Consider the following 24,335-nt stretch of genomic DNA (forward strand, 5'->3'; position numbering starts at 1 on the left):
AGTGAATCATTTACAGTCAAGTTTATGAAAAACTGTCATATAGGGAAATCCATCTACTACTAAGAATTACACCCAACAAAAACGTGCATCTGTAAGAAATATATTTACATTGTCTGGACTTATACACTGATCCAAACTTTTCAAATATTTACTTCTGTCTGAACTAAAAAAAACAGTTTAACACAAAAAGGTTCAGAAACAAAACCAAAAGACTTTTTTTGACCACTGCAGAGAAAAGAGTTTGCATATTTACAACAATAATGTTAGCTTTCAGATAATTTGCCCCTCATTGCAGTACAGTAAACAGCAGTTGCCAAATCCATTTCCTTTCATAAACATTCCTCAGTTGAATTGGAAAAGAAACTGCATCCATTCCTTTGTTTTAAACGTTTAAAATAGTGGTATTTACTCATTACTACTTCTGCAGTTGAGTGATAACTTTTAACAGTCATTGAGTTTATACACTGAAATGCACATCAAATGACAATATAAAAAAAATATTTACACATACATACATATACTGTTCTTAAAAGGAAAACTGTTATGACTCCGCTACAGACTGCTATTGCTGAAGTTCTTCTGAAAATGCTAATTGAATGGCTGTCAACGGCTTCAGTTCTCAGTCACAAATAAGTGCAGAGAAAGTTTGTTTGCATTATTGCTCCAAGTAAGTGATAGGCCATTGAATGCCAAGTGTCAGCATGATAGCCAGGGTACTAGCATTTTTACAAGATCAGCAGTGGTAGTCCCCATATTTCTTTCATGACAGGTTCCCTTTATATTCAGAAGGCATAAATGTTGCTCTCAATATAGCTAAACGGCAGTTTTGTATTGGCAGTTGGGGCACATGAAAAAGTTTGTAACACTAGGAAGAAGCTCTCTTCTGTTCTGTGAATGGAGATTCATACACCTCCATAGGAGGACAAGTGCAGACCAAATGTTGATCACCGTAGATATCATCGATTCGAGCTATTGTAGGCCAGAATTTGCTCTCTGGCTTGACAAAAGGCTGGAGGAAAAAAAAAAAAGGTGAGTGTATGCATTAACTTTTCATTCCAAAAATTAATTAAATCAAATTATACAGGCATGTACACGAAAAGAAAAAAAAAAAAAAAAATACTGTATATGCAGCACAGTAGCTTGCCGTTAGAACTTCTCCTTTGCAGCACTAAAGTCCTCAATTTTAATACCAACTAGGACATTACCTGCGTGGTTTATAATATATATATATATATATATATATATATATATATATATTTATTACATGCATACACGTGTACACGCAGTAAGGATTGAAGATTGGAAGCTCCATTAACATAGGACTGGGAATGGTGCGACCGGACAGTGGGTAAAGCGCTGCATTACCAGTCAGTGCTCTATAAAAAATTCCTGTAATATGCAGCATTTGATTTGGTAGAAAATAACGCTTTCAACTCAAGCATTGCGGTGTCCTGGAGTTCCCTCACAAACCGTAGACATCGTCACCCAGTCTTATTTTAGGTACTAAACTTGAGCGGTTTTCAATGGCCAGCCCGAGATGAAGTCAGTCCCACGCATACGCAGGAGCTCATTGAGGAGCTGCGTGTGCGCAGTTCAGTGTATAGTGTGGTTGGGCAGGTAAAAAAAAAAAAATGTATGCAGAAAAGGACACAGTAGGTCTCTTCTGCATAAAAAAAAAAAAAACTGCCTTTTAGCCATTTTTTCTTTCACAGCTTACAGTTCCACTTTAGATGTCTGGGCCAAACTGGTTCAAAACAAACCAATTACAATTAACAATGCGGACGCTGTATGCATGCGCTGCAATTAACTACAGTAGCATTAGCTACATATAGTAAGTAAACCCGTTGCTGCATGTTATCCATTCAACTAGACTACGTTCAGTCTGTTGGCTAAAATGATCACAGACACTTGTTTCTGTAGCATTATGGGCGATCTGTCTGCGGTTGCGGACTGGCTGAGGTGGTGGGGCAGATGATGTCACAATCTCCAATCAGAGGAAACCTTAAATTCACTGATAAAAATCCAAAGCTTCTCTTGAATGACCATGAAGCACCCAGCTCTTTTCTCTTATTCTAGCAGCAGGTGGAAAGTCTCCTGTGCTATTGCTTACGATACTGCAGTCCATTACCATGCATGCAGTGGCTGCATTGTTCTAGAATGGAAATACAAACTAAAGTAATACTAAAGCTGGAATTCCGCTTTAAGGTTGGATGGGTTACTATAGTTAAATTTTACTAAAAATTAACCCATATCATCTGCCATTATTGTTTATATCTAGGCATTGGTTTTCAACTATGCCTAGTGAGAAAGCCAGAAAATCTTTTTTAAAATGCAATAAAAGGTAATTGACGGATGAACCGAATCTGTTAATGACTGGGGTGCGATTGCTCAGTTTTTTTTTTTTTTTTGATTAAACGCTATTAGAACAAAAACATACAAAAAGTACAGTTTACAAGCTTACGTACAGATGCGCAGCTCAGTACAATCAGTAACCAGGTAATACACACAGAAGATATCAGGAGATCAAAAGAAGGCACAAAGAAAGAACGTAGGAAAGCAGTTACATCTAGGTTTGCAAGGAGTATAATCATGCCACATATTTATGCACAGGTGGGGTAAAGAAAACACGACCTGCGTAAGCCAGGCTGAGGCAAGAATCACTCAGGAGGGGGACGCAAGGTCATCATCACTACACACGTGTCAGATACATTGAGCCAGCGGTCCCAGACTTTGTTGTATTTTATAGGACATCCCCTATTGATATAAATTATTTTTTTATAGGGTAGGGTGTTATTTACATCAGCCTTCCAGTCTGGAAATCTGGGCGGGGTCTGTCTCATCCAGAATTTAGCTATCAATTTACGAGCAGAGAAAAGCGTTTCATGTAGAATTTTTTTTGTGTGTTTATCGATATCGGCATCCGGAAAGATGCCCAGTAGGCATGATTTGGGGTCCAGGGTCAAAGGGGACCCCATATTGTCGTGTAGGAAATCCACCACTTGCATCCAATAGCCCTGCACGTAGGGGCAGGACCACAGAAGGTGGTAGAACGTGCCTGGTGTCAACTGGCACAATAGGCAGGTAGAGGATCGGCTCTGATTGAATTTAGCTAGGCGCACAGGCCTGAGGTACGTGCGATGGAGAATATACATTTGAGTCAATCTATCTGACAATTTGGGTGAGACCGCTTTACATGTGTCCAGTGCCTCACCCCAGTCATCATCCTCCAGGCTCCCCAGGTCCCCCTACCATCGCGTTTTAACTTCATAGGCTAGTTTCGTCGAGGAAGGGGTATGCAGCATGTCATAAAATATAGATATTAATTTCTGGGGGTCTTCGCTTTTGATCATCCCCATGAGAGGATTGCGAGAGAGATGAGGCACGGACTCTGGGAATTGAACGTGTATAGCGTGACGGACCTGTAGGAACTGGAATAGCATACGATTAGGGAGGGTAAAATCCACTTTCAGGGCATCAAATGTTTTCAGTGAGCCCCCAGATATCAGGTGTGAGAGGTAATAAACTCCCCCACAACACCAAACCTCTGAGTCAGGCACTGTCAGAATATCTGGAAGCATTTTGTTATACCAAAAGGTGAGTGTAGTCATTATGTGCAGGTATGTCTAATTTGACAGAGGCCAGTCTCCAAATCGGTCTGTAGTGATGTAAGAGCGAACCACGTCCACCCATCCCGATGCCATCATCCATTCCCGCAGCTATGGCACAGATGAGGTCCGCTAACAGTTGAGCCCATGTGGGACACAGAAGTAGGAGGAAGCGTTGCTTGTCAGTCTTATCTATGTGAAATAATTGGGATAGTTGGGATGCTAAATATTACAGACTGAAATATGGCAGGGCTGTGCCAGCCAAGTCAGTGTGATTTTTAAGCAGACGCCACGCCAATTTAGGTCTATCCTTTCCCTATACAAACGATTGCTCAGTTTTAAAGTAGATCTGAATCCCAACTGGACAATATTTAGTGTGCTAAAGCATTGTGTACCAAACCAGGTCATGTTTTTGTTTTCATAAATATTTCACTATTCTTCATTCTTTTGGATCTCAGTACTGCTGAGCGCCTGAAACCTCTTTCTGCTGCTTCTTGTCTATATACGCTCTTTGCATCATTGCTCAAAAATGGAGAAAAAAAAAAAATTGGGAAAGTAGAACTAAAATGGATGTATTACAAATATTTGTGTATGCACCTGTAGAATGCTTTACCAATTTAGCAAAGTTTTTTTTAATTGTCAAACTAGGATTTTAGAAATTTAGTACCCTATAAACAAATACTGGCTGGTAAACTGTTAAAAATTACATGAGATTTTATTTCTGAAATTTACCAATGGAAACGCAGCGACTTCTCTAGTGTATGGTCGATCCCAGTTGGAAGATGCAATGCATGTCAATGTGTGTGGCGACATCTGCACAAAAGAGGAGATAAGAATAATTTTGCAACACCATTCATTTATTCAGTCCATATAGCAGAACATGTTGAAAGGAAAATAAATAAATCCTGAAATGTTTAAAAGTTATTCAATACACACATTTTCCCTACAACAACAGATATGTTTAACAGATTGAATAATAACTGCATTTCTTCATACAAGAAATTTAAATGTATAGTGGTCACCACAAAAAACTTAGGGGATAATACAGTTCACATGTGTGGCATATTTCCAACACTACATCACAGAGGTCCCCTTCCTGCTTATCTGATGGGTAGGAGATCACCTACCATTTAGACTGCCAGTAGAGATATGTGTAAAGATATGACCTACAGAAGCCTGGATCTCACCCATTACACCCGTTGCTGCATGTTATCCTATCAACTAGACTACATTCAGTATGTTGGCTAAAATGATCACAGACACTTTGAATTTGAGAAGGCTGTGCCCAATACCCAAATTATCAGGACTAGGAAGAATATACATTTGGAGAAACTTTAGGGTTGTTTCTGCCACATTCCATGTGCTGAACTTTTACCGATCTAGTGGCAAATATGAATATCATGTGTGTCAATATTGTAGTTGTTGTGGCATTGATATGAATACATTAATTGTAGTACAGATTGTACCATCTTCATTTATTTTATGGCATTTAAACTAACATAAAGGAGTATTTTTGTTCCCCATGTATACACACTTGTTTTTATTTTTCTTATGTTGCAATTACACTTTAGCTAGGAGGAATTTTTTATTTAGAGCCTCCTGAAATCCAATGTATATTTTGGCATTGGGGAAATTATACTAAAGTGGCAGGCGCTTTCCCAATGAGTTGCACGGGTAAAAAAAACTGTTTAAGGGCATGGCAGCCCATTTTTATTAAACACACACTAAGTTCCCATGCACATTAATTGCTTATGCAGGGGTTTCTTCCACAGAAAACCCAAACAATGAAATTGTTGGCAGCACCATTGCCCCTCTTACCAGTCCCACCAACTGTTGTCCAGCTCTTCTGGATCCTTGGCTCTCAGCCTTCAGTGGCAGCACTGCCTATTTCTGGCCTATGGATTGGGGTTCTCCCGACACGCCAAAAGGAGAAGACCAGACTCTTGTAATGAGACCTCCGGTCTCTCTTGGCTTCTGGCAGGGGCACCTCTGACCCCTGGGTGAGACCTTCCATCTCCCAAACCGGGAGCAGTCTCCAAACTGGAAGCGCTGAGCTACAGGTGCATCTCATAAAATCTGAATATCAAAAAGTTAATTTCAGTAATTCAATTCAAAAAGTGAAACTCATATTTTATATAGATGTGTTACACAGAGTGATACATTTCAAGCCCCTTCCTTTTCAATTTTGATAATTATGACTTACAGCTAGTGAAAACCCAAAAAATTCAATAGCTCGGAAAATTAGAATATTACATAAGAACAAAGAAAAAAAAAGTATTTTTAATACAGAAATGTTGGCTTCCTGATGACGCTTTCCATTGAAATACTTTGAGGTCTTTGTAGCGGTGGTATTTCTGGTTTCATCATGTCTGACTCAGGTGGAACGCACGCCGGCTCTAGCCATAAGCCACGAGCGAGGATTGCATATTGACCAGGTGATCTATAGTGGGTGCCGCTGTATGGCACAAGGAAATGAGAGTTTACTGGCCTATGTTTTTATGAGGATTTTTTTTTTTTTTTTAATAAACCTATTGCACCATTATCCAGTATTGTTTTTTCATTTTGGGATATCCATGCTTGTGACTGGATGTATGCTGAGCCCATACCAACATCAAGGAATTTCATATAAGCCGTGAGTCCTGGTGGCCCAAAGCCATCTGCTGAGTGTCCCCCCTTATTACAGGTAATGGAGCAAATTTATAAAGAGGAGCACTTTTAAATAAAAAGAGCATGGAGCAATAATTAACACGGTGTTTTTTTTTTTATAAAAAATTGCACAAAGGACTGTCACTGATGTAATGGATTACAGAATATTCACGTATTGCTATCAGCAGCACTGAACTGTTTTATTTTCATGCATTTGGTGTTTATGTTGGTTTTTTATGTGGATACATATTTGGTTTAACAGCTAGCACCTCAACACAAGATTTTTAGAGATGTTGGCTTACTGAAAAGTATGTCCATGTACAGTATATTATGCACTCGATACTTGGTCAGGGCTCCTTTTACATTAATTACTGCATCAATGTGGCGGGGCATGGAGGTGATCAGCCGGTGGCATTATGGAAACTCAGGTTTCTTTGATAACGGCCTTCAGCTCATCTGTATTGTTGGATCTGGTGTCTCTCATCATCCTCTTGACAATACCCGACTGATTCTCTATGGGGTATAGGTCAGGCGAGCTTGCTGGCCAATCAAGTGCAGTGATACCATGATCATTAAACCAGGTATTGCTATTTTTGGCAGTGTGTTTATTGGTCTTGTGTGATATTCTAATTTTCTAAAATACAGAATTTTGGGTAAGCCATAATATAAAATTAAAAGAAAGAAATGCTTGAAATATATTACTCTGTGTGTAACGCATCTATATAAATTATATGCGTTTCACTTTTTGAATTGAAGTACTGAAAATAAATAAATAACTTTTTGATGATATTCTAATTTTATGAAATGCACCTGTATATCCTCAGACCCGAGTATATAACAACCCTGCACACCTGTGTACTCACACGGATTGTGCAGATATTAATCTGTGTTTTCTTATAGCCTTGTTATAACAGTGATTTCTAGCCGTCTCTGGTAATGTGTCCCCAGTATAGGTCTGTCTCCTGAAACATGTCCCACTCTTATATCATGTTCAGTCCCCAAACATTTCCAGCATCATCTCTGCTGTCCATCTCTTGCATCATGTTGGCATTCTCTGACTACTTCATATAGCATGCCCATAATCATTGGCTAGATCATGTTGTGCATCTGCAGTCTGACAGCGATTAACTGAAATTTTATGTGCGGCCCTTTGGCGATGTTGGGATCCGCACTTGAGGCCCCCCATATTAAGAGACCACCATAAGATTACACTCATCCACCTGTCTCAAAGAGTCTGAGGTAAACTGGCCTCAGCACATAATGTGAAGTGTTCCAGAGGTTTCTACACTGGCAATATGCATTAGGACAACATAAAAGCCTCTAGATGCAGTGGAAATTTAGGGTCTCAATGCTCAGACTTTACATGTACCAGTTACCTTTAGGGGATTAATCCTGGAGTCCATTCTTCCTTCCTCAACATCAGCTATTTCCTGTCTTATATTGATCATGGCATCACAAAAACGGTCTAGCTCAGCTTTGTCTTCAGACTCCGTTGGTTCAATCATAAGAGTACCTGCCACTGGCCAGGACATTGTGGGAGCATGGAAACCTGAAATAACATTGATATTGCTTAACAACTGATCGCATCTAGCAGAACACCTTCTTAGAGATGCAAAGAACTGATCTGAACTTCCAAAAATAAATTTGAGTTGGCTTATCTGCTAACTAGCACAGCACCTCAGTTAGGTTATCATATCTATCTCCAAAGTGTACAATAAAGTTATACAATTCATAAATTGGAAAATTAGTATTCTAAACAAAATTTCAGCATAAGCCCCACTGCTATAAACTGTGGACCATCTCCACTATAGAGGAAGTCTAAATGCAGGAAGACAATTGGATGTACAAAGGCTCTATGAATTGAAACCTCAAAGTGGATTTTTTAAGGGCCATTGTTTTTTTTTTTAAAACAGAACAAAATATTTTGGCAGTAATACTTCTATAAATGCATAAAGGCAATCAATGGCAAATGTATTATCTTGAAGACTTTAGGTTAGGCTTCATGTTTTTTCAAATGATTTTGGCAGTAACTATTTTTTTTTTTTTTTACTTTTGACAACAATCAGAGAAGCATCATCTCAGTACAGACCGATGCATAAAGGGTTGCACAAACACCAGTAAAAACAGTGTGGTTACAGTCAGGGGTACCCCAATATAACAGAAAAAAAAATGTTTTTAACTTACCATAGTCTTGTAATCTTTTTGCAATATCAACAGCTTCAATGTTTGCAGACTTCTTGAAAGGTCTTACATCGAGAATAAATTCATGAGCCACACAACCTGCAACAACAGCATTTAAAATCCATAATTTAGATGTTAAACATGTGTACTATACAGTGTCTCTAAAGTTTTAGAGCATATATCCATATTTATGTAAAGTCTAAAAAGGGACTTTTTTTTAAATTCCTACTTATGAACTACCATGCCACTAAAATAATGTTAGGCTTTTCTTAGTGCTGAACTCCATATGTATGAAATGCTTATATATAAGGGAGCAGTTTTACCTGCCAAAAAGGATTTGCATTTCTATTCCTATAATGCCGCTATTTACGAAGCCCTCTCACACAGCACAGCCATATAGATGGCACCAAATAAATAATAAAAATTAGGTTATCAGTTCTGGGTTGAATTCCCTTTTTTCTGCACTCCCATGACCCAGATTAGGCTGACAGCGAGCTAAAGCCTGTTGTTGGTTGACATCACAGAGATGGGCCAGGCTCTGGAAGGATCCCAACTTTAATGTCAGGATCCACCCAGAAGCCTGATCAGCAGCTGGATCAGCCTCACAATGCACTGCCGAGTGCCTTAACCAGCCGCACCTCCCCCTCCACAGCCTGGAGCTGCAGTGAGAGCTGGAAGGGGACAGTCACCACTCTCTGCTCAGTGAAGACTGATAACAGAGATCCACGGGCATGTGATAGTTTGGTTCTTGGTCTTCGAGCTGGTAGGGGACAGCTGTGGCATATGACCAATGCTGCAGCCATTGAGTATGCAGGTTTGTCTTTTTAATTACCACACTTCTCCTTTAGGAAATACATTGGTGTCCTCTCTCCTCCCCAGTCTTTTAACTGGATAAAGCAGGAGCAGCAGAATAAAATAATTTCTTTGCTCATTCTGCTTTCCCCTCCTATCAACAGATCCGTTGTCAACTTATTTATATGTAACACAGTTAATCAGCTCCCAGTCCTGCCCCTCCCTCTCTCAGCCTCGGTGCTGCTATAAAGTGGATTGCAAAATGCAGGTAACATGTCATAATTCATGTACTTGGGCACCATCTGCAAAAAAAAAAAAAAAACAGCTGCAAAATGGAGTATTTTATCTATGCCTGGAGAGGGCATTTATTTTGTGCGTACCATCTTCTCCATTAAAACCATTACCAATAGACTAGGTGATGGGTCAAACCAAAAACAAAAAGTCAAATATCAGAAGGAGAAAGTTGTTTCAAGTCAGACTTGCCTCTAGATCCCCGAAACAAGATTTTGTATTGCTTTTCCAGTCTTTTTGCCATGTAATTTGCATTCAGAATAGCGATCTCTGTAGCATGTTTGAGTCCTTTTGCACCCATCATCTGTTGGTGTGCAGAGTTAAGAAAAAAAAAAAAAAAAAAATAGTTAAAACCCCTAAAATGGAATAAAAAAATAAATAAAATACTGAGCAAGTTCTATTGAGCCTTGTTGGCTAATAGATGTATACATTTTAGTACTTGTCTAAAACAAAATGGCACCGAGGTAAACAGTTGGACAATTTACTGAGGCATTAATGAAGTAGAATACCTTAATGTAAGCCCAGGAAATTGGTAAGATAGCACTTGAACCCCATGGTGCTGCACTTACAGTACCCAACGACCGGCCATCATTACCGTGAAGTGCAATGACTGGGTGATTTGGCAGGTAAGGTGCCAGATGCTTTTTCCTGAAAAATATTACATATTATTAAACACACAATCAAAGAAAAAAGTGGTACATTCATAAAAGATCAACACTCTTGCCTTCCTTTTTTTTTTCTGTGGGTTTTCAAGCTGCATAAAAATTAACAAAAAAAATAAAAAATCTAACATAGCGATTACATAATGCAGGGTCATGTCACTCACACTCCAATTGGTCCCATTCCAGGTCCTCCTCCACCATGGGGTATACAAAAGGTCTTATGAAGATTTAAATGGGAAACGTCTGAGCCATAGTCACCAGGGCGGCACAGTCCAACCTGAGTGTTTGTTTGCAAAGAGTAAAATGTTAAGCACTGCATTAAAATGCAATACATGAACACTAAAATAGAATTTGCAGGTCACCAATTAGAAAATAACCTGTATACGGAAAAAAATAAAAAAGCTTACCTGGGCATTCATATTGGCACCATCTAAGTAAACCTGACCTCCATGTTTGTGAATGAGGTCACATACATCCCTTATGCCCTCCTCAAAAACTCCATTGGTGGATGGGTAAGTGATCATTATAGCAGCCAAATTATCTTGGTGTTTGTCTACCTATAAAGACAAAGCAAGTGTTATGTGTAAGCTCATACAAAAGGCAAAGTAATTGCATGCATGCACAAATGCACACACAAAAGCGAGAGAAGCAAAAAGGTGCAGTGTGCAGGGATTCGTCTCTCCCACAGCAGCTTTAAAATTTGTAGTTTGCGGGGCTCTGTCCACATAGCTGCATTATCCAGTCAGAGCTCTGTAAATTAAAAAAAAATAAAAAACTACAAATCCTGTCTGCCACCCTGGTGACAAGGCTAAGATCAATCTATATTATTTTTTATTTATTTATGTTATGTTATATACTGTTTGGAACAAAGAAAAAACAGTGCAGCGCCTAACGGTATAAAAATATAAATGAATATATGAATAAATTAAATAAGAGCAAAAATCATAAAAGGAGATTGATTGACAGCAATCTCCCGAGAAAAACCTTGTAGGTTGTATACACATAGATGGTACATAGTCACTAATTGGAAATAAACACAGTCTGAAAAAAAATGATGGAAGGAGGCGATGACTGGAAGCCGCTCCCACAGTAGAATGATAATCCTCCACCGTGAAAATAACAGGGGTACTCTTACCAAACGAGTTGGACCCTCGAATTAATGAGAGGTCAAATAGGCATAGAATGTAAATCCAATGTCTGGTCACTTAACCCCCTCATCAAACTCGATGGAAATGAATAAACCTTCCGTTTTACAAAGTGTCCCCAACTCTCCAAGCACCTCGCAAAAACACAAGGGGGAATCCAATAGTGTAATATGTACAAAACCGGTTTTATTGATAAAACAATAAGGCAGGTACTCACATGAAGTGGTTTGAAAAACAGCATGTAAACAAATATGGCCGCGGCAGAAGTGTGCTTACGTGCGTCATACGTGGCTGATGCGTTTTGTCATCATAGACATTGTCAAAGGCGTGGCGCCTTTGACAATGTCTATGATGACAAAACGCATCAGGCACGTAAGCACGCTTCTGACGTGGCCATATTTGTTTACATGCTGTTTTTCAAACCACTTCATGTGAGTACCTGCCTTATTGTTTTATCAATAAAACCGGTTTTGTACATATTACACTATTGGATTCCCCCTTGTGTTTTTGCGAGGTGCTTGGAGAGTTGGGGACACTTTGTAAACCGGAAGGTTTATTCATTTCCATCGAGTTTGAGAAGGAGTTTAAGTGACCAGATATCTGCTGACCAAACATTGGATTTACATTCTATGCCTATTTGACCTCTCATTAATTCGAGGGTCCACGTCGTTTGGTAAGAGTACCCCTGTTATTTTCACGGTGGTGGATTATCATTCTACTGTGGGAGCTGCTTCCTGTCATCACCTCCTTTCATCATTTTTTCAGAGACGGTGTTTATTTCCAATTAGTGACTATATACCATCTGTGTATACAACCTATGAGGTTTTTCTTGGGAGATTGCTGTCAATCAATCTCCTTTATGATTTTTGTTATTATTTAATTTATTCATATATTCATTTATATTTTAATACCGTTAGGCGCTGCACTGTTTTTTCTTTATGCATTGTGGATATGGTTTTTCCTTTTGTGCTGGCTGCCATTAGCTGTTATTGAGTTTTTGAATTTTGGTGGATTTTTTCAGCGTATTCATATGCTCATTTTTACTTACATGTTTATGTGGGACTAGCGCGGCTTTTCAATCTTTTTGTTTATACTGTTTGGAACAACCTACCTGCCGAGTTCTTTTAAAAACTGTGTGCAAGTGTACCTAGGAGAATGGATGCCGTTTTGAAGGCAAAAGGGTGGTCACTTCAAACATTGGTTTAATTTGGATTTCACTTGCATTTTTTTTTTACTTTCCATTTTGTTAACAAAAATTAAAAAAAAAAAAAACACTTCCATTTCTGAAAAGCTTTTATAGCATTTTTTCAAACCTGCCTAAAACTTTTGCACAGTAGTGTAAGGTGTAAAAAAAACAAAAACAAAAAAAAAAAATATATATATATATATATATATATATATATATATATATATATATATATATATATATATATATATATATATATATATATATATATATATACATATATACACACACACACTATATATATATATATATATATATATATATATATATATATATATATATATATATATATATATACACACACACACACACACACACACAATATATATATATACATATATATATATATATATACATATATATATATATACACACATATATATATATATACATACATACATACATACATACATATATATATATATATATATAAAAATTGTGTTTCAATTACAGCACCAGAGGTGTCTACTTAACCATGCATGTTGGGCCTAAGTGACAATGTTTATTTGTTGTAAAGAAATGCTTGGATCTTCTGAAAGCAATCTATGATCTTTAATATGAGTCATGCCTATGGAAATATTTAAAGAGTTCTTCAAGTTCGACTAACTGCTGTATAGAAATAACTAAATATACTGTAGGATTGGGGTTCTTATCTTCTACATATGCAAATATTTAATAGCTAGCAGCTTTAAGAGTACCGGTGCAAATGATATATTGTATATATTCAAGTACAAACTTCTAAAGGGGAAAGCAGTAAAGTCAAAGAAAAAAAAAAGTGGGCTCCTGGGTGGTTTAAGCCCTAATGTGCTAGTTTGCACTGCATACTAGCACATTATGAAAGACTTGCTTTAAAAATTAAGCCCTCAAATGGCCCAGTGGTGCGCTGTCACCAATGTTGGCACTTCCATTTTCACCCGGTTTTCCTTCCAGGTTCGTGCTCTCTGGCTTTGTGAAGGCCAGGCCACGATGACCTCACTCCTGCACACAGGAGTCAGTCACGGCAAAGTGCTCTCAATGGATGGCATACTCCATTGTGCCATCCATGCGGAGCATAGTGTGCACGCGACGGTGATGTCACCGGCCGATTCATGCGTGAGTATCTCCTAAAAATGGTACATGTTTAAGAGATATTCACTGTACCTACAGGTAAGCCTCATTATAGGCCTACCTGCAGGTAAAAGTCAGAAAGCGGACTTTACTGCTGCTTTAAAAATAGCCAATGCACCACTGAATTATCATACATTTAATCACATTATCCCTATTAAAATAATCTATAGCATCCTTGAATGGATCCTGCTCATTTACCTGAGTCAAGCATAAACTGGGTAGCCCAGTAACCCTGGAGTCAAGAGACTGTAAGGTGAATTATAATGCAACACTTGTACTCATTAAAATAACAGCTGACACAAGGCTCTATTACTTATACAAAGGCTTCCTTTTATGCACTGTGCGACTTACCATGGCTCTCAGATGTGCTAAATCAATGCTTCCATCTTTATCTACTTCTACAGGCTGAATTTTCATTCCCGCCATCTGAGCACTTGCTGGGTTGGTTCCATGTGCAGACTTTGGAATTAGACAGACCTACAAACAGATTATTTTTGCTTTACCATTACTGGAGAATCTAAAACTGCTTAACAAAGTAGCACAGGTCATAGAATGAGAAGAGGCATTTATTCTCTCTTGAGAAGAGGAGATAAGGGGGGATATGATCAACATGTTTAAATGCACAAATGGTCCATATAGTGAACTTGGTGTTGAGTTACTCACTTTAAAGGTCAAAACAGAGGACAAGGGGGACACTCTTTACATCTAGGAGGAAAAGAGATTTCATCTCCAAATATGGAAAGGTTTCTTCACAGTAATAGCTGTGAAAATGTGGAATAGACTCCTTCAAGAGCGGTTTCTATCCATCTCAGTAGATTCCTTTAAAAATGCCTGGATTCTTTCCTAAATGTACATAATCTAACTGGATGCTATAGGTAAAGTTTATCCAGAGAATATCTGATTGCCTCTTGGGGATCAAGAAGAAAATATTTCCCCCTCTGGAGAAAATTGGGATCATGCTTTTTTTTTTTGTCCCCCCCCCTTTTGTTGGATACATAGTTACCTAGTAGCTGAGGTTGAATAAAGACAATAGTCCATCCAGTTCAACCTGTATTAGGCGTGCGTGGCCGTAATCATCTCTCATACCCCTCAATGTTCTGATCCTTCAGATGTATGTCCAAGAGTAGCCATACTTCCCGCAGAAACGACCTCTTGTGGTAGAGAATTACACAATCTTGTAGCCCTAACAGTAAAGAACCCCCTGCGTTGCCTGAGGTTAAAACGCTTCTCCTCTAATCTCATTTGTATGTTCTCGAGTCCTCATGCAATCCTTGCGACTGAATAGCTTTTTTTCTATGCTGAGATCAACATTGAGGTATTTATAAATTGCTATCATGTCCCCTCTCAGGCGTCTCTTCTCCAGGGAGAATAAATTAAGCGATTTTAGACGCTCTTCATAATTAAGGTCCTCCAATCCCCTAATTAGTTTAGTTGCCCTTCTCTGGACTCTATCCAGCTCCAACACATGCCTCCTGAGGACTGGCGACCAGAACTGGACAGAATACTCCAGATGCGGTCGGACCAGAGTTCTATAAAGTGGTAGGATTATAGTTCTATCTCTGGAATACATCCCTTTCTTTATGCATGCTAATATTGCTTAGTCTATCCTATACCAAGACTCCCAGATCTTTCTCCATTTTGAATCCCCCAAAGGTTCCCCCCTAAAGTGTATTGTGCTTTTAGGTTTTTAGTCCCCAAGTGCAAAACCTTACACTTCTCCCTATTAAACCTCATTTGCCATGTCGTTGCCCACTCTGTTATTTTGTTCAGGTTATTCTGTAGGGTATCTGCCTCATGCTGTGCAGTTATTGCCCTGCCCAATTTTGTGTCATCTGCAAAAACTGATATAGAACTAATGATCCCATCCTCAATGCTGTTTATGAATAAATTGAACAAGGTTGGTCCCAGGACTGAGCCTTGGGTGACCCCACTTACAACCCCAGACCAGTCTGAGTATGCTATTTAATACCACCCTTTGGACACGCCCTTTTAGCCAGTTCCGTATCCAAGAGCAAACCTTGTGGTCGATGCCTGCAGACCTTTTTTGTTATAAATTAAGCGCTTGGGGGGAACTGTATCAAAACGCCTTAGCGAAATCCAGGTGCACCGCATCCACTGGTCTCCCCCTATCTAGCTCACAGCTCACCTCTTCGTAGAATGTTAAGAAATTGGTTTGACAAGAACACCCATTTGTAAACCCATGATGATTACTGCTGATGATGTTGTTGTCTTTAGCAAACTCTACAATATAGTCCCTTATCACCTCCAGAAGTTTACATACTATCGATGTCAGACTGACCGGACTATAATTTCCCGGGACATGCCTAATGAATATCGGTATCACGTTAGCTTTCCTCCAATCCCCTGGTACATTTCCTGTCATAATACTGTCAGCAAAGATCAGGAACAGTTGTCTAGATATAGTTTTACTAAGTTCTTTGAGTACTCTCGGATGTACGCTATCCGGGCCTGGTGATTACTTTTTGTTAATTTTATCCAGCCTTTCCCTGATTTCACCCTCGGTAAGCCATAGCGGCAAGTCCTGTGAATTACTGCTAACCATACAGTCATGGTCAGTGTACCCCTCCTTTTCCTGTGTAAAGACGGAGGAGAAAAAACCATTAAGCACGGTTGCCTTTTCAGTGTCCTCTGTAACCATCCTCCCCTCATCGTTAATTATGTGTGCAACATGCTCTGCCCTATTTGTTTTTTGCGGTTGATATATTTAAAGAATTTCTTAGGGTTCTTTTTACTATTCTCCGTTATTTGTCTCTCGAAGTTGATTTTAGCCATTTTGATTTCGTATTTGCCTCCTTGTATTGCTGGAAAGACGATAATGTGCCCTCTGATTTATATTTCTTGAAGGCCATTTTTCTTCCCCTAATAAGTTTAACATTACGGTTTAGCCAGCCAGGTTTGGCTTTGTCTCTTCTAAATTTATTTCCCATAGGAATGCACTGCAAGATGCATTTGTTTAATATGTTCCTAAAGCATTCCCATTTTTCTTCCGTGGTCAGTGTTCCTAGAGTTTGGTCCCAATTTACCCTTTCCATCATTGAGCACAATTTGGTAAAGTTTGCCCTTCTGAAGTTTAGGGTTCTTATGTTCCCCTCTTAACTGGTTATATTGTTATTTACGCTAAATGTGATCATCCTGTGATCGCTAGAGCCCAAGTTGTCCTGGACTCCTACCTCCGAGATTAGGTCTGGGTCATTAGTGATCAACAGATCCAGCACTGCATTTTCTCTAGTAGGAGAATCCACCAACTGAGACATATAGTTGTCCTGTAAGGTTTCCATGAAGAGACGGTCCTTCTGTGAGTGTGTAGTCCCCTCTTCCCAGTCAATGTTGGGATAATTGAAGTCCCCTAACATGATGACTGATCCCAGCTTTGCCGCTTTACCCAACAGCGATATAAATTCCAGCTCCAGCTCCACCTCCTCCCTTTGGTTGGGTGGCCTATAACAAACCCCCACAATTACTTTTCCCTTTACTTCTTCCCTATGGAGTTCTACCCACACAGATTCTAACTCTGTACTCATCCGTTCCATAATATCACTCCTCTCTATCACCCTTACATTATTCTTGACATATAGACATACCCCTCCCCCTCTTTTTCCTACCCTGTCCTTCCGGTACACAGAATACCCTTGGATATTGGCCAGCCAGTCATGTGAGGGGGTCGAACCAAGTTTCTGTTATTCCCACAAGGTCAATGTCCTCATGTACTAACATTTCCAACTCATCCATTTTATTGGCAAGGCTCCTGGCATTTGCATATACCCCTCTTAGATTTGTGGAAGTTGGTAGTGAATGGTGCTTATTTTTATTCCTGTTTGTATTCCTGTTTGGTCTGAGGTTTGCCTGCACAGACCCCCCCAATTGATATTTCGGATCTACTGTCGCTGCTAACCCTAATAATACCTTCTGTCCTTTGCTCTCTCCTGACTGACTACTTCTGAGCCCTCCCCCCCCCCCCCCCGTCTCCTAGTTTAAAAGCCCCTCCAACTTGGTGGCCATCTTTCTCCCCAAAAGAGCTGTACCGTCCTCATTAAGGTGCAGCCCGTCCTTACTAAAAAGCCGGTAGCCGACTGAGAAGTCAGCCCAGTTCGCCAGGAACCCGAACCCTCCTTCCTACACCAGTTCCACAGCTGCTTGTTAAGTTCCCCTTATCTCCTTCTGCCTCTCTTGTGTGGCTCGAGGGACCGGCAGTATTTCAGAGAAAACCACCTTGGAGGTCCTATTCCTCAATCTATTCCCTAAGTCCCTGAAATCATTGTTTAGGATCATCCACCTTCCTCTTACTTGGTCATTGGTGCCCATATGCACCATGACCGCTGGGTCATCCCCAGCCCTGCCCAATATTCTGTCTACCCGATCCGCGAGGTGCCGAACTCGAGCGCCCGGTAAACAAAATACTGTTCAGCTACCACAATCGTTTTGACGGATTGCCCTCTCTGTCCTCTTGATAATTGAGTCCCCCACTACCACAACCTGTCTCAACTTTCCTGAGTCTCGGCCCCGCTCTTTCTTGGAGCAGCTGGAGGAGGGCGTCTGCTCGAGCACTGCCACCCCTAAGCTGATATCCCCATCAACATGCAACTTGGCATATTTGTTGGGGTGTTCCAACTCATGGACTGGCCTCCCTGGCACTCTTCACTCTACCCTTCCTAACGGTCACCCAACTGCCTACCTCCGATGCCTGCGTCTCCTCTACTCCTCCCTCCTCTATGCCGGCCCCTGCCAGCACCTGATGGGTAATGTCCAAGCTCCTTTCCAGGTTGTTGATGCTACGCAGTGTTGCCACTTTGTTCTCTAGATCCAGGATCTGAGCTTCCAGAGAAACAAGTCGCTCACATCTTGCACAGCAGTATTCGCCCTCAACTGGTTCATCAAGGAATGCATACATGCAGCAAAAAGTGCACTGAGTGGCATCCCCAATCCTGTCAGACATTATTACCCTCTACTCTATGGGGATAATTAGTATCATCTTGCTATTCCTTACCTACACTACTTCTATCTACCCTGATACTAACCCTAAGATACTCACCAGTCGCTAAGATACTCACCAGTTGCAAGGTATTCCCTGCCCGACGGTTACTCCCAGGCGCACGCTACTCGGTCGCAAAAAAGTCACACGCTACTTAGTCTCAAGAAAGTTACTCAGTCACAGATCGCAGTCAGTAGCAGGCCGCAGTCAGTCGATCAGTCGCAGTTCACAGTCACTTAGTTACTTCCCCAATCAGCTGATCAGTCCCCTACTCACGTCCGTCCTCCGCCGCCACTCTGTCACCAGTCCCTGAGGTCCTCTGCACCCAGCTTTCTAGTGCGGCTTTCCCGCACGTATCACCCGCGGCTCTTCCTCCACACAGCTCCCTCACTGTCTGCTGCTCGCAGCTGCTGCTGCTCTGCCCACACACACTGCTTCCGGGAACGCTCTCTCCTCCCTCCTCACAGCACAGCCTCACACTCCTCGGTTGAGCTAGATGGACTTGTGTCTTTTTTTTCAACCAGACTATGTAACTATGTAGAATAATCTTTCATACTTTTGGTGCAATCACATTGCACATACAGACAGACTGTAAAATGACCACTGAAGGGTAACATGAAAAACACTGATTATCTTGGTATAATGGCATCTGAAAGTGGGTGAGATATGGTAAGCAGCAAGTGAGCACATTATCCCTAAAGCTGATGTGTTGAAAGCAGAAAAAAAAAAAAAAAAAAAGACAAGCTTAATGATTTAAGAGACTTTTACAAGGGCCAAATTGTAATGGCTAAAGGACAGGGTCAGAGTATCTCCACAACTGTAACTATAGTGGGATGTTACCAGTCTGCAGTGGTCAGGACCTACCAAAGAAGGCAAACTGGTGAACCGGTGATGGGAGTCATGGGCCCCCGAGGCTCACTGATGCACGAAAGTGAAGGCTGGCCTGTGTAGTCCAATCCAACAGAAGAGCTACTGTAGTTCAGATTGCTGAAATATTAACACTGTTACCAATAGAAAGGTGTCACAGTGCCCTGCAGTTTGTAGTGTATGTGGCTGCATAGCTGCAGACTTCCATACTGACCCATGTTCACAGCCAAATGCACCTACATTGGGCACGTGAGCATCAGAAATGGACCACAGAGAAATGGAAGAAGGTGGCCTAGTCTGATGAATTCAAGAATGGTTTGAGGAAACAACAAGTTCAAGGTGTTTACTTGGCCTCCAAATTCTCCAGCTCTCAAACCAATTGAGCATCTGTGGGACTTAAAGGATCCGCTACTGACTTTGCACCACATACCACAGCATACCTTCAGAGGTCTAGTGTAGTCTATGCCTCAACAGGTTACGGCAGGTGGTCATAATGCTATGGCTGATTGATGTATACAGATACCTTTAATTAAAATATGAAAAGCCAATGGGAGTTTAAGCCGTTCACAAGGCCGCTTAGATACACTAACCTATTTCATAAAGGTGTATTTGCCATCCTGGCCTGCATGCTGCTACAGTCTCATTAGTACAATTTCATAAACGTTTAACTTTACTAGAATCATACTCACTGTGCGATGATGTTCACCTTTTCCATTCAGGTAAGCCTTGATGGCAGCCAGGCCAGCATATTCACCCTGCGCACCACTGATTATACAAAAGAACTACATAAGCCACAGTTATATAGGTGATGGTTAAATGCAGAATGTATAGTCATATTTTTCACATCTAGAAGTACATTTTATCTGAAGTGTTGTCACGCAGTACACCTTTTTAAACAAGGAAATATAGGTAACCTGTCACAATATCTCTTCTTAACTGCACTATATTCTCACCTGTTTGGCTGGAATGAGATATTGTCATATCCAGTGATTTCACACAGATCCTTCTCTAGTTCTCTGAAGAGCTGTTGATAACCCTGAGCCTGGTCCAAGGGCACAAATGGATGTAGATTGGCAAATTCCAGCCATGTAATTGGCTACAAAAAAAAAAGTTTTCTTTACAAACATGAAAAATGCACAAACCTGTACACTAATCAGACTTGGAGCAAACCGGTTACATTGTTACCAGACTGTAACTAATGTTATCCTCAAGGAAACTGCAAATTCATTCATGCCTGCAACTGATTCAGCAGATGTGACTTTCTCCAGGGACCCAATTCACAAAGAGATACACTAAATATTTTTGCTGTCTATTTCTTAGGATTAAGGCATTGCAGATTATAAAAGATTAGAGGTTTAATGTTTAATAAAAAAGTAGCAGCAAAATAGGACAAAAAAAAAAAAAGTGTTTTAAATTTTACAGTCCTATCTTTGAGGATAATGAGGCACGGGGTTAAGAAAAAGCAGAAGATTGCCAAAATAGGAAGGGGGGTTGGTAGGCAGAGGTGATGGCGAAGGGGAACACACACTATATTGCCAAACGTATTGGGACACCTGCCTTTACACGCACACAAACTTTAACCACTTACGGACCACCCGCCGCAGTTTTTTACGTTGCTACTTTGACGTTAAATACTGGAGTTATGGCAGCTGCCATATCCTCGGTATTTTTTTACAGGACGAGCGGTCCTCTTACACATAAATTGATCCCAGCGGTAGATCTGCTGCAGGATCACTTTTATGGGCAGCGGGAGGGGGCACCAGGTTGGTTTCCCTGCTTACCCGAGCCGTCGGTAACGGGGAAAATGATCCGGTCCTTTCCCCTCCTAGGCAGGAAGTCAAGTGAGGGCAAGCTAGCCCACTCGACTATGGCCTTGGCGGTCCGGAGCGACATCATACGTCGCTTTCACCCAACGGCCTTAAAGGGCCCTTTTTTCCCCCCATGATGAAAAAAAAAAAAAAGGACTTTTTATTTTTTTAGTGTAAATGTGAGGTCTGAGGTGTTTTTGACCCCAGATCTCACATTAAAGAGGACCTGCTTATTTCTATTACAAGGCAGGTTTACATTCCTTGTAATAGGAGTAAAAGTGATCAAAGAAATTTTTTCTAAAAGGGGCAATGTAAAAATAAAAATTTAAAGCGCCCCATCTCCCTGAGCTCGCACATAGAAGCGAACGCATACACAAGTCGCGCCCACATATGTAAACTGTGTTCAAACCACACATGTGAGGTATCGCCGGGATCATTAGAGTGAAAGAAATAATTCTAGCCCTAGACCTTATCTGTAACTCTAAACTGGTAACCTGTAGAAATTTTCTAAAGCATTGCCTTTTGTAATTTTTAAGTTCTAATGTTTATCGCCATTCCATGAGCGTGCGCAATTTTGAAGCATGACATGTTTGGTATCCATTTACTCGGCATAACATTATCTTTCACATTATAGAAAAAAATTGGGCTAAGTTTACGGTTTTCTTATTTTTTAGTTCAAAAAAGTGTATTTTTTCCCCAAAAAAAAGTTGCGTTTGTAAGACCGCTGCACAAATATGGTTTGACAAAGTATTGCAACAATCTCTGCTAAATATATAATGTTTGGGGGTTCTAGCAAAAAATACTGATTTCAACTTGTAAACAAGTGTCAGAAATAGGCCTGGTCCTTAAGGGGTTAATGGCATCCCAGTCAGTCCGTATGGTTCGTTATTGAGTTGGCCCACCCTTTGCAGCTATAACAGAGTCAACTCTTTTGGGAAGGCTGTTCACAAGGTTTAGGAGTGTGTCTATGGGAATGTTTGACCATTCTTCCAGAAGCGCACGTGCGAGGTCTGGCACTGATGTTGGACGAGAAAGGTAGTCTCCACTCCAACTCATCCCTAAGGTGTTCTATTGGGCTGAAGTCAGGACTCTGTGCAGGCAAGTCAAGTTCCTTCACCCCAAACTCGCTCATCCATATCTTTATGGACCTTGGTTTGTGCACTGGTACGCTGTCATGTTGAACAGGAAGAGGCCATCCCCAAACTGTTCCCACGAATTTGGGAGCATGAAATTGTTCAAAATGTTTTGGTATGCCGACGCCTTAAGAGTTTCCTTCACAAGAACTAAGGAGCCAAGCCCAACCCCTGAAAACACACCATAATCCCCCCTCCAAATCATTTGTTGTTATTGCCCAATACTTTTGGCAATAACAATGTGGATGAGCTTGGGGTGGAGGAACTTAACTGGCCTGCGCAGAGTCCTGACATTAACCTGATAGAACACCTATGTAATGAATTAGAGCAGAGACTGCGAGACAGACCTTCTCGTCCAACATTAGTGCTTGACCTCACAAATGCGCTTCTGGAGTAATGGTCAAACATTGCCATGGACACACTCCTAAACCTTATGGATGGACTTCCCAGAAGAGTTGAAGCTGTTAAAGCTGCAAAGGGTGGGCCAACTCAATATTGAACCCTACGGACTAAGACTGGGATGCCATTAATCATGTGCGTGTAATTCGGTGCTACATATAAATCTGCAAAAAGATCCCAGGGAGGCGCTCTTATACAAACCGATAGTTGGTGTCACTAAACGTGAGCGCACACTAGCGACTCATATCTTCTCAGCCACAAAGCAGACAATCACAAAGGCGTGGAAGACACAGACTCCACTTCGATGAGGTTAAAAGCAGGATGCATGGTACATTGGTAAATGAGAAACTGACGGCAATATTAACAGACACACATGATACATTTTTACACACCTGGCGACTCTGGCTGGACTACTTTCCGTGAGCACAACCAACCATATGATTTATTGAACTGTAACTCACTATCATGGCGCACTAGGGCAGAGATGGCCTCACTCTTCTTCCCTTTCTCTCTTCCTCCCTTCATCGTTTTCTATCTAATTCACCCCCCTCTTTTTTTTTGTTGTTGTTTTGTCTACTACTATACTTTGTAGGAGAGAAGCTCTCCTTACTTTAGATAACTCTTTATGCAGTCCTCCCGCTTACATATTCGAGTGGTCTTGCCCCCCTTCTGGACACAGCTGGCTCCCATTAAGGGGTGTCCGGATGCCCCGGAGGCATGACTGACATCACAAGCAAACTACAGAGTTTCTCCTACTTCTAGTTTTATAATGTTCTATTTTTCTTTTTCTGTACTAATATGTTTGATTGTCTGCCAATGTTTTTGTTACTGAAAATGGATGACCTATATCCTACTGTTCGTTTTTGCTTTTATTTTTTTTTTTAAAGTCTTTAATAAAAACATGGTAAAGAAAAATGTGCGTGTAAAGGCAGAATTCCCAATACTTTTGGCAAAATAGTGTATGTGATGGTTGCCAGGGGAGAGATAGAAGGAATATAAAAAACGGGTACACAGCAGGGGAGTGATGGGGATTCCAGGATAGAGATAGATAGATGTTCTTCCTAGAGTTAAAGTATAACTAAAGGCTAAATTTTTTATTTAGTTTTGGATAGAGTGGGGAGGGATTAGAACCCCTGTCAGATTTTTATTGCGGTCTGTGCTCCAGTTAGGGAGATTCGTCCTCTGTTTGTCCTGTTTACCATTATCGACTTACATTAACGTAGAAGAAATTTCCAAATTTTGGAATGTCACCGAAACAGGAATAGTGGGGATATCTTCCAATGGTGATCTTGGTGACAACCAGGGATTCCCTTACTTTGGACGGATTTTCTCACTTCCTTTTTTGGCTATGGGACAGAAAGTGAAGGAAAATCTCCCAAATGGGACACGGATGGCAAAAACAAACATTACAAGGATTATAACCCTCCCTTACGCTATCCAAAACGAATAAATGAAAAAAGTTT

General features: G+C 40.6%; 1 protein-coding gene across 1 annotated transcript in view; it reads right to left on the reverse strand.

The window, feature by feature from the left end:
• Positions 1-504: 504 nt before the first annotated feature.
• The window catches only part of GLDC (glycine decarboxylase), a 69,892-nt gene continuing 46,061 nt past the window's right edge, over positions 505-24,335 (reverse strand). The window contains exons 14-24 of the mRNA XM_082257546.1: positions 20,486-20,628; positions 20,222-20,297; positions 14,027-14,152; positions 10,585-10,734; positions 10,342-10,454; positions 10,025-10,163; positions 9,708-9,819; positions 8,436-8,531; positions 7,628-7,800; positions 4,338-4,418; positions 505-1,009 (exon numbers count right to left, since the gene is read on the reverse strand). Coding sequence (XP_082113672.1) covers positions 866-1,009; positions 4,338-4,418; positions 7,628-7,800; positions 8,436-8,531; positions 9,708-9,819; positions 10,025-10,163; positions 10,342-10,454; positions 10,585-10,734; positions 14,027-14,152; positions 20,222-20,297; positions 20,486-20,628 — 1,353 coding nt within the window. The 3' untranslated portion in view covers positions 505-865. The remainder of the gene's footprint in view (positions 1,010-4,337; positions 4,419-7,627; positions 7,801-8,435; positions 8,532-9,707; positions 9,820-10,024; positions 10,164-10,341; positions 10,455-10,584; positions 10,735-14,026; positions 14,153-20,221; positions 20,298-20,485; positions 20,629-24,335) is intronic.

This window comes from Pelophylax lessonae (genome assembly GCF_965119305.1).
Source record: "Pelophylax lessonae genome assembly, chromosome: 1".
NCBI classification, from domain to species: domain Eukaryota; kingdom Metazoa; phylum Chordata; class Amphibia; order Anura; family Ranidae; genus Pelophylax; species Pelophylax lessonae.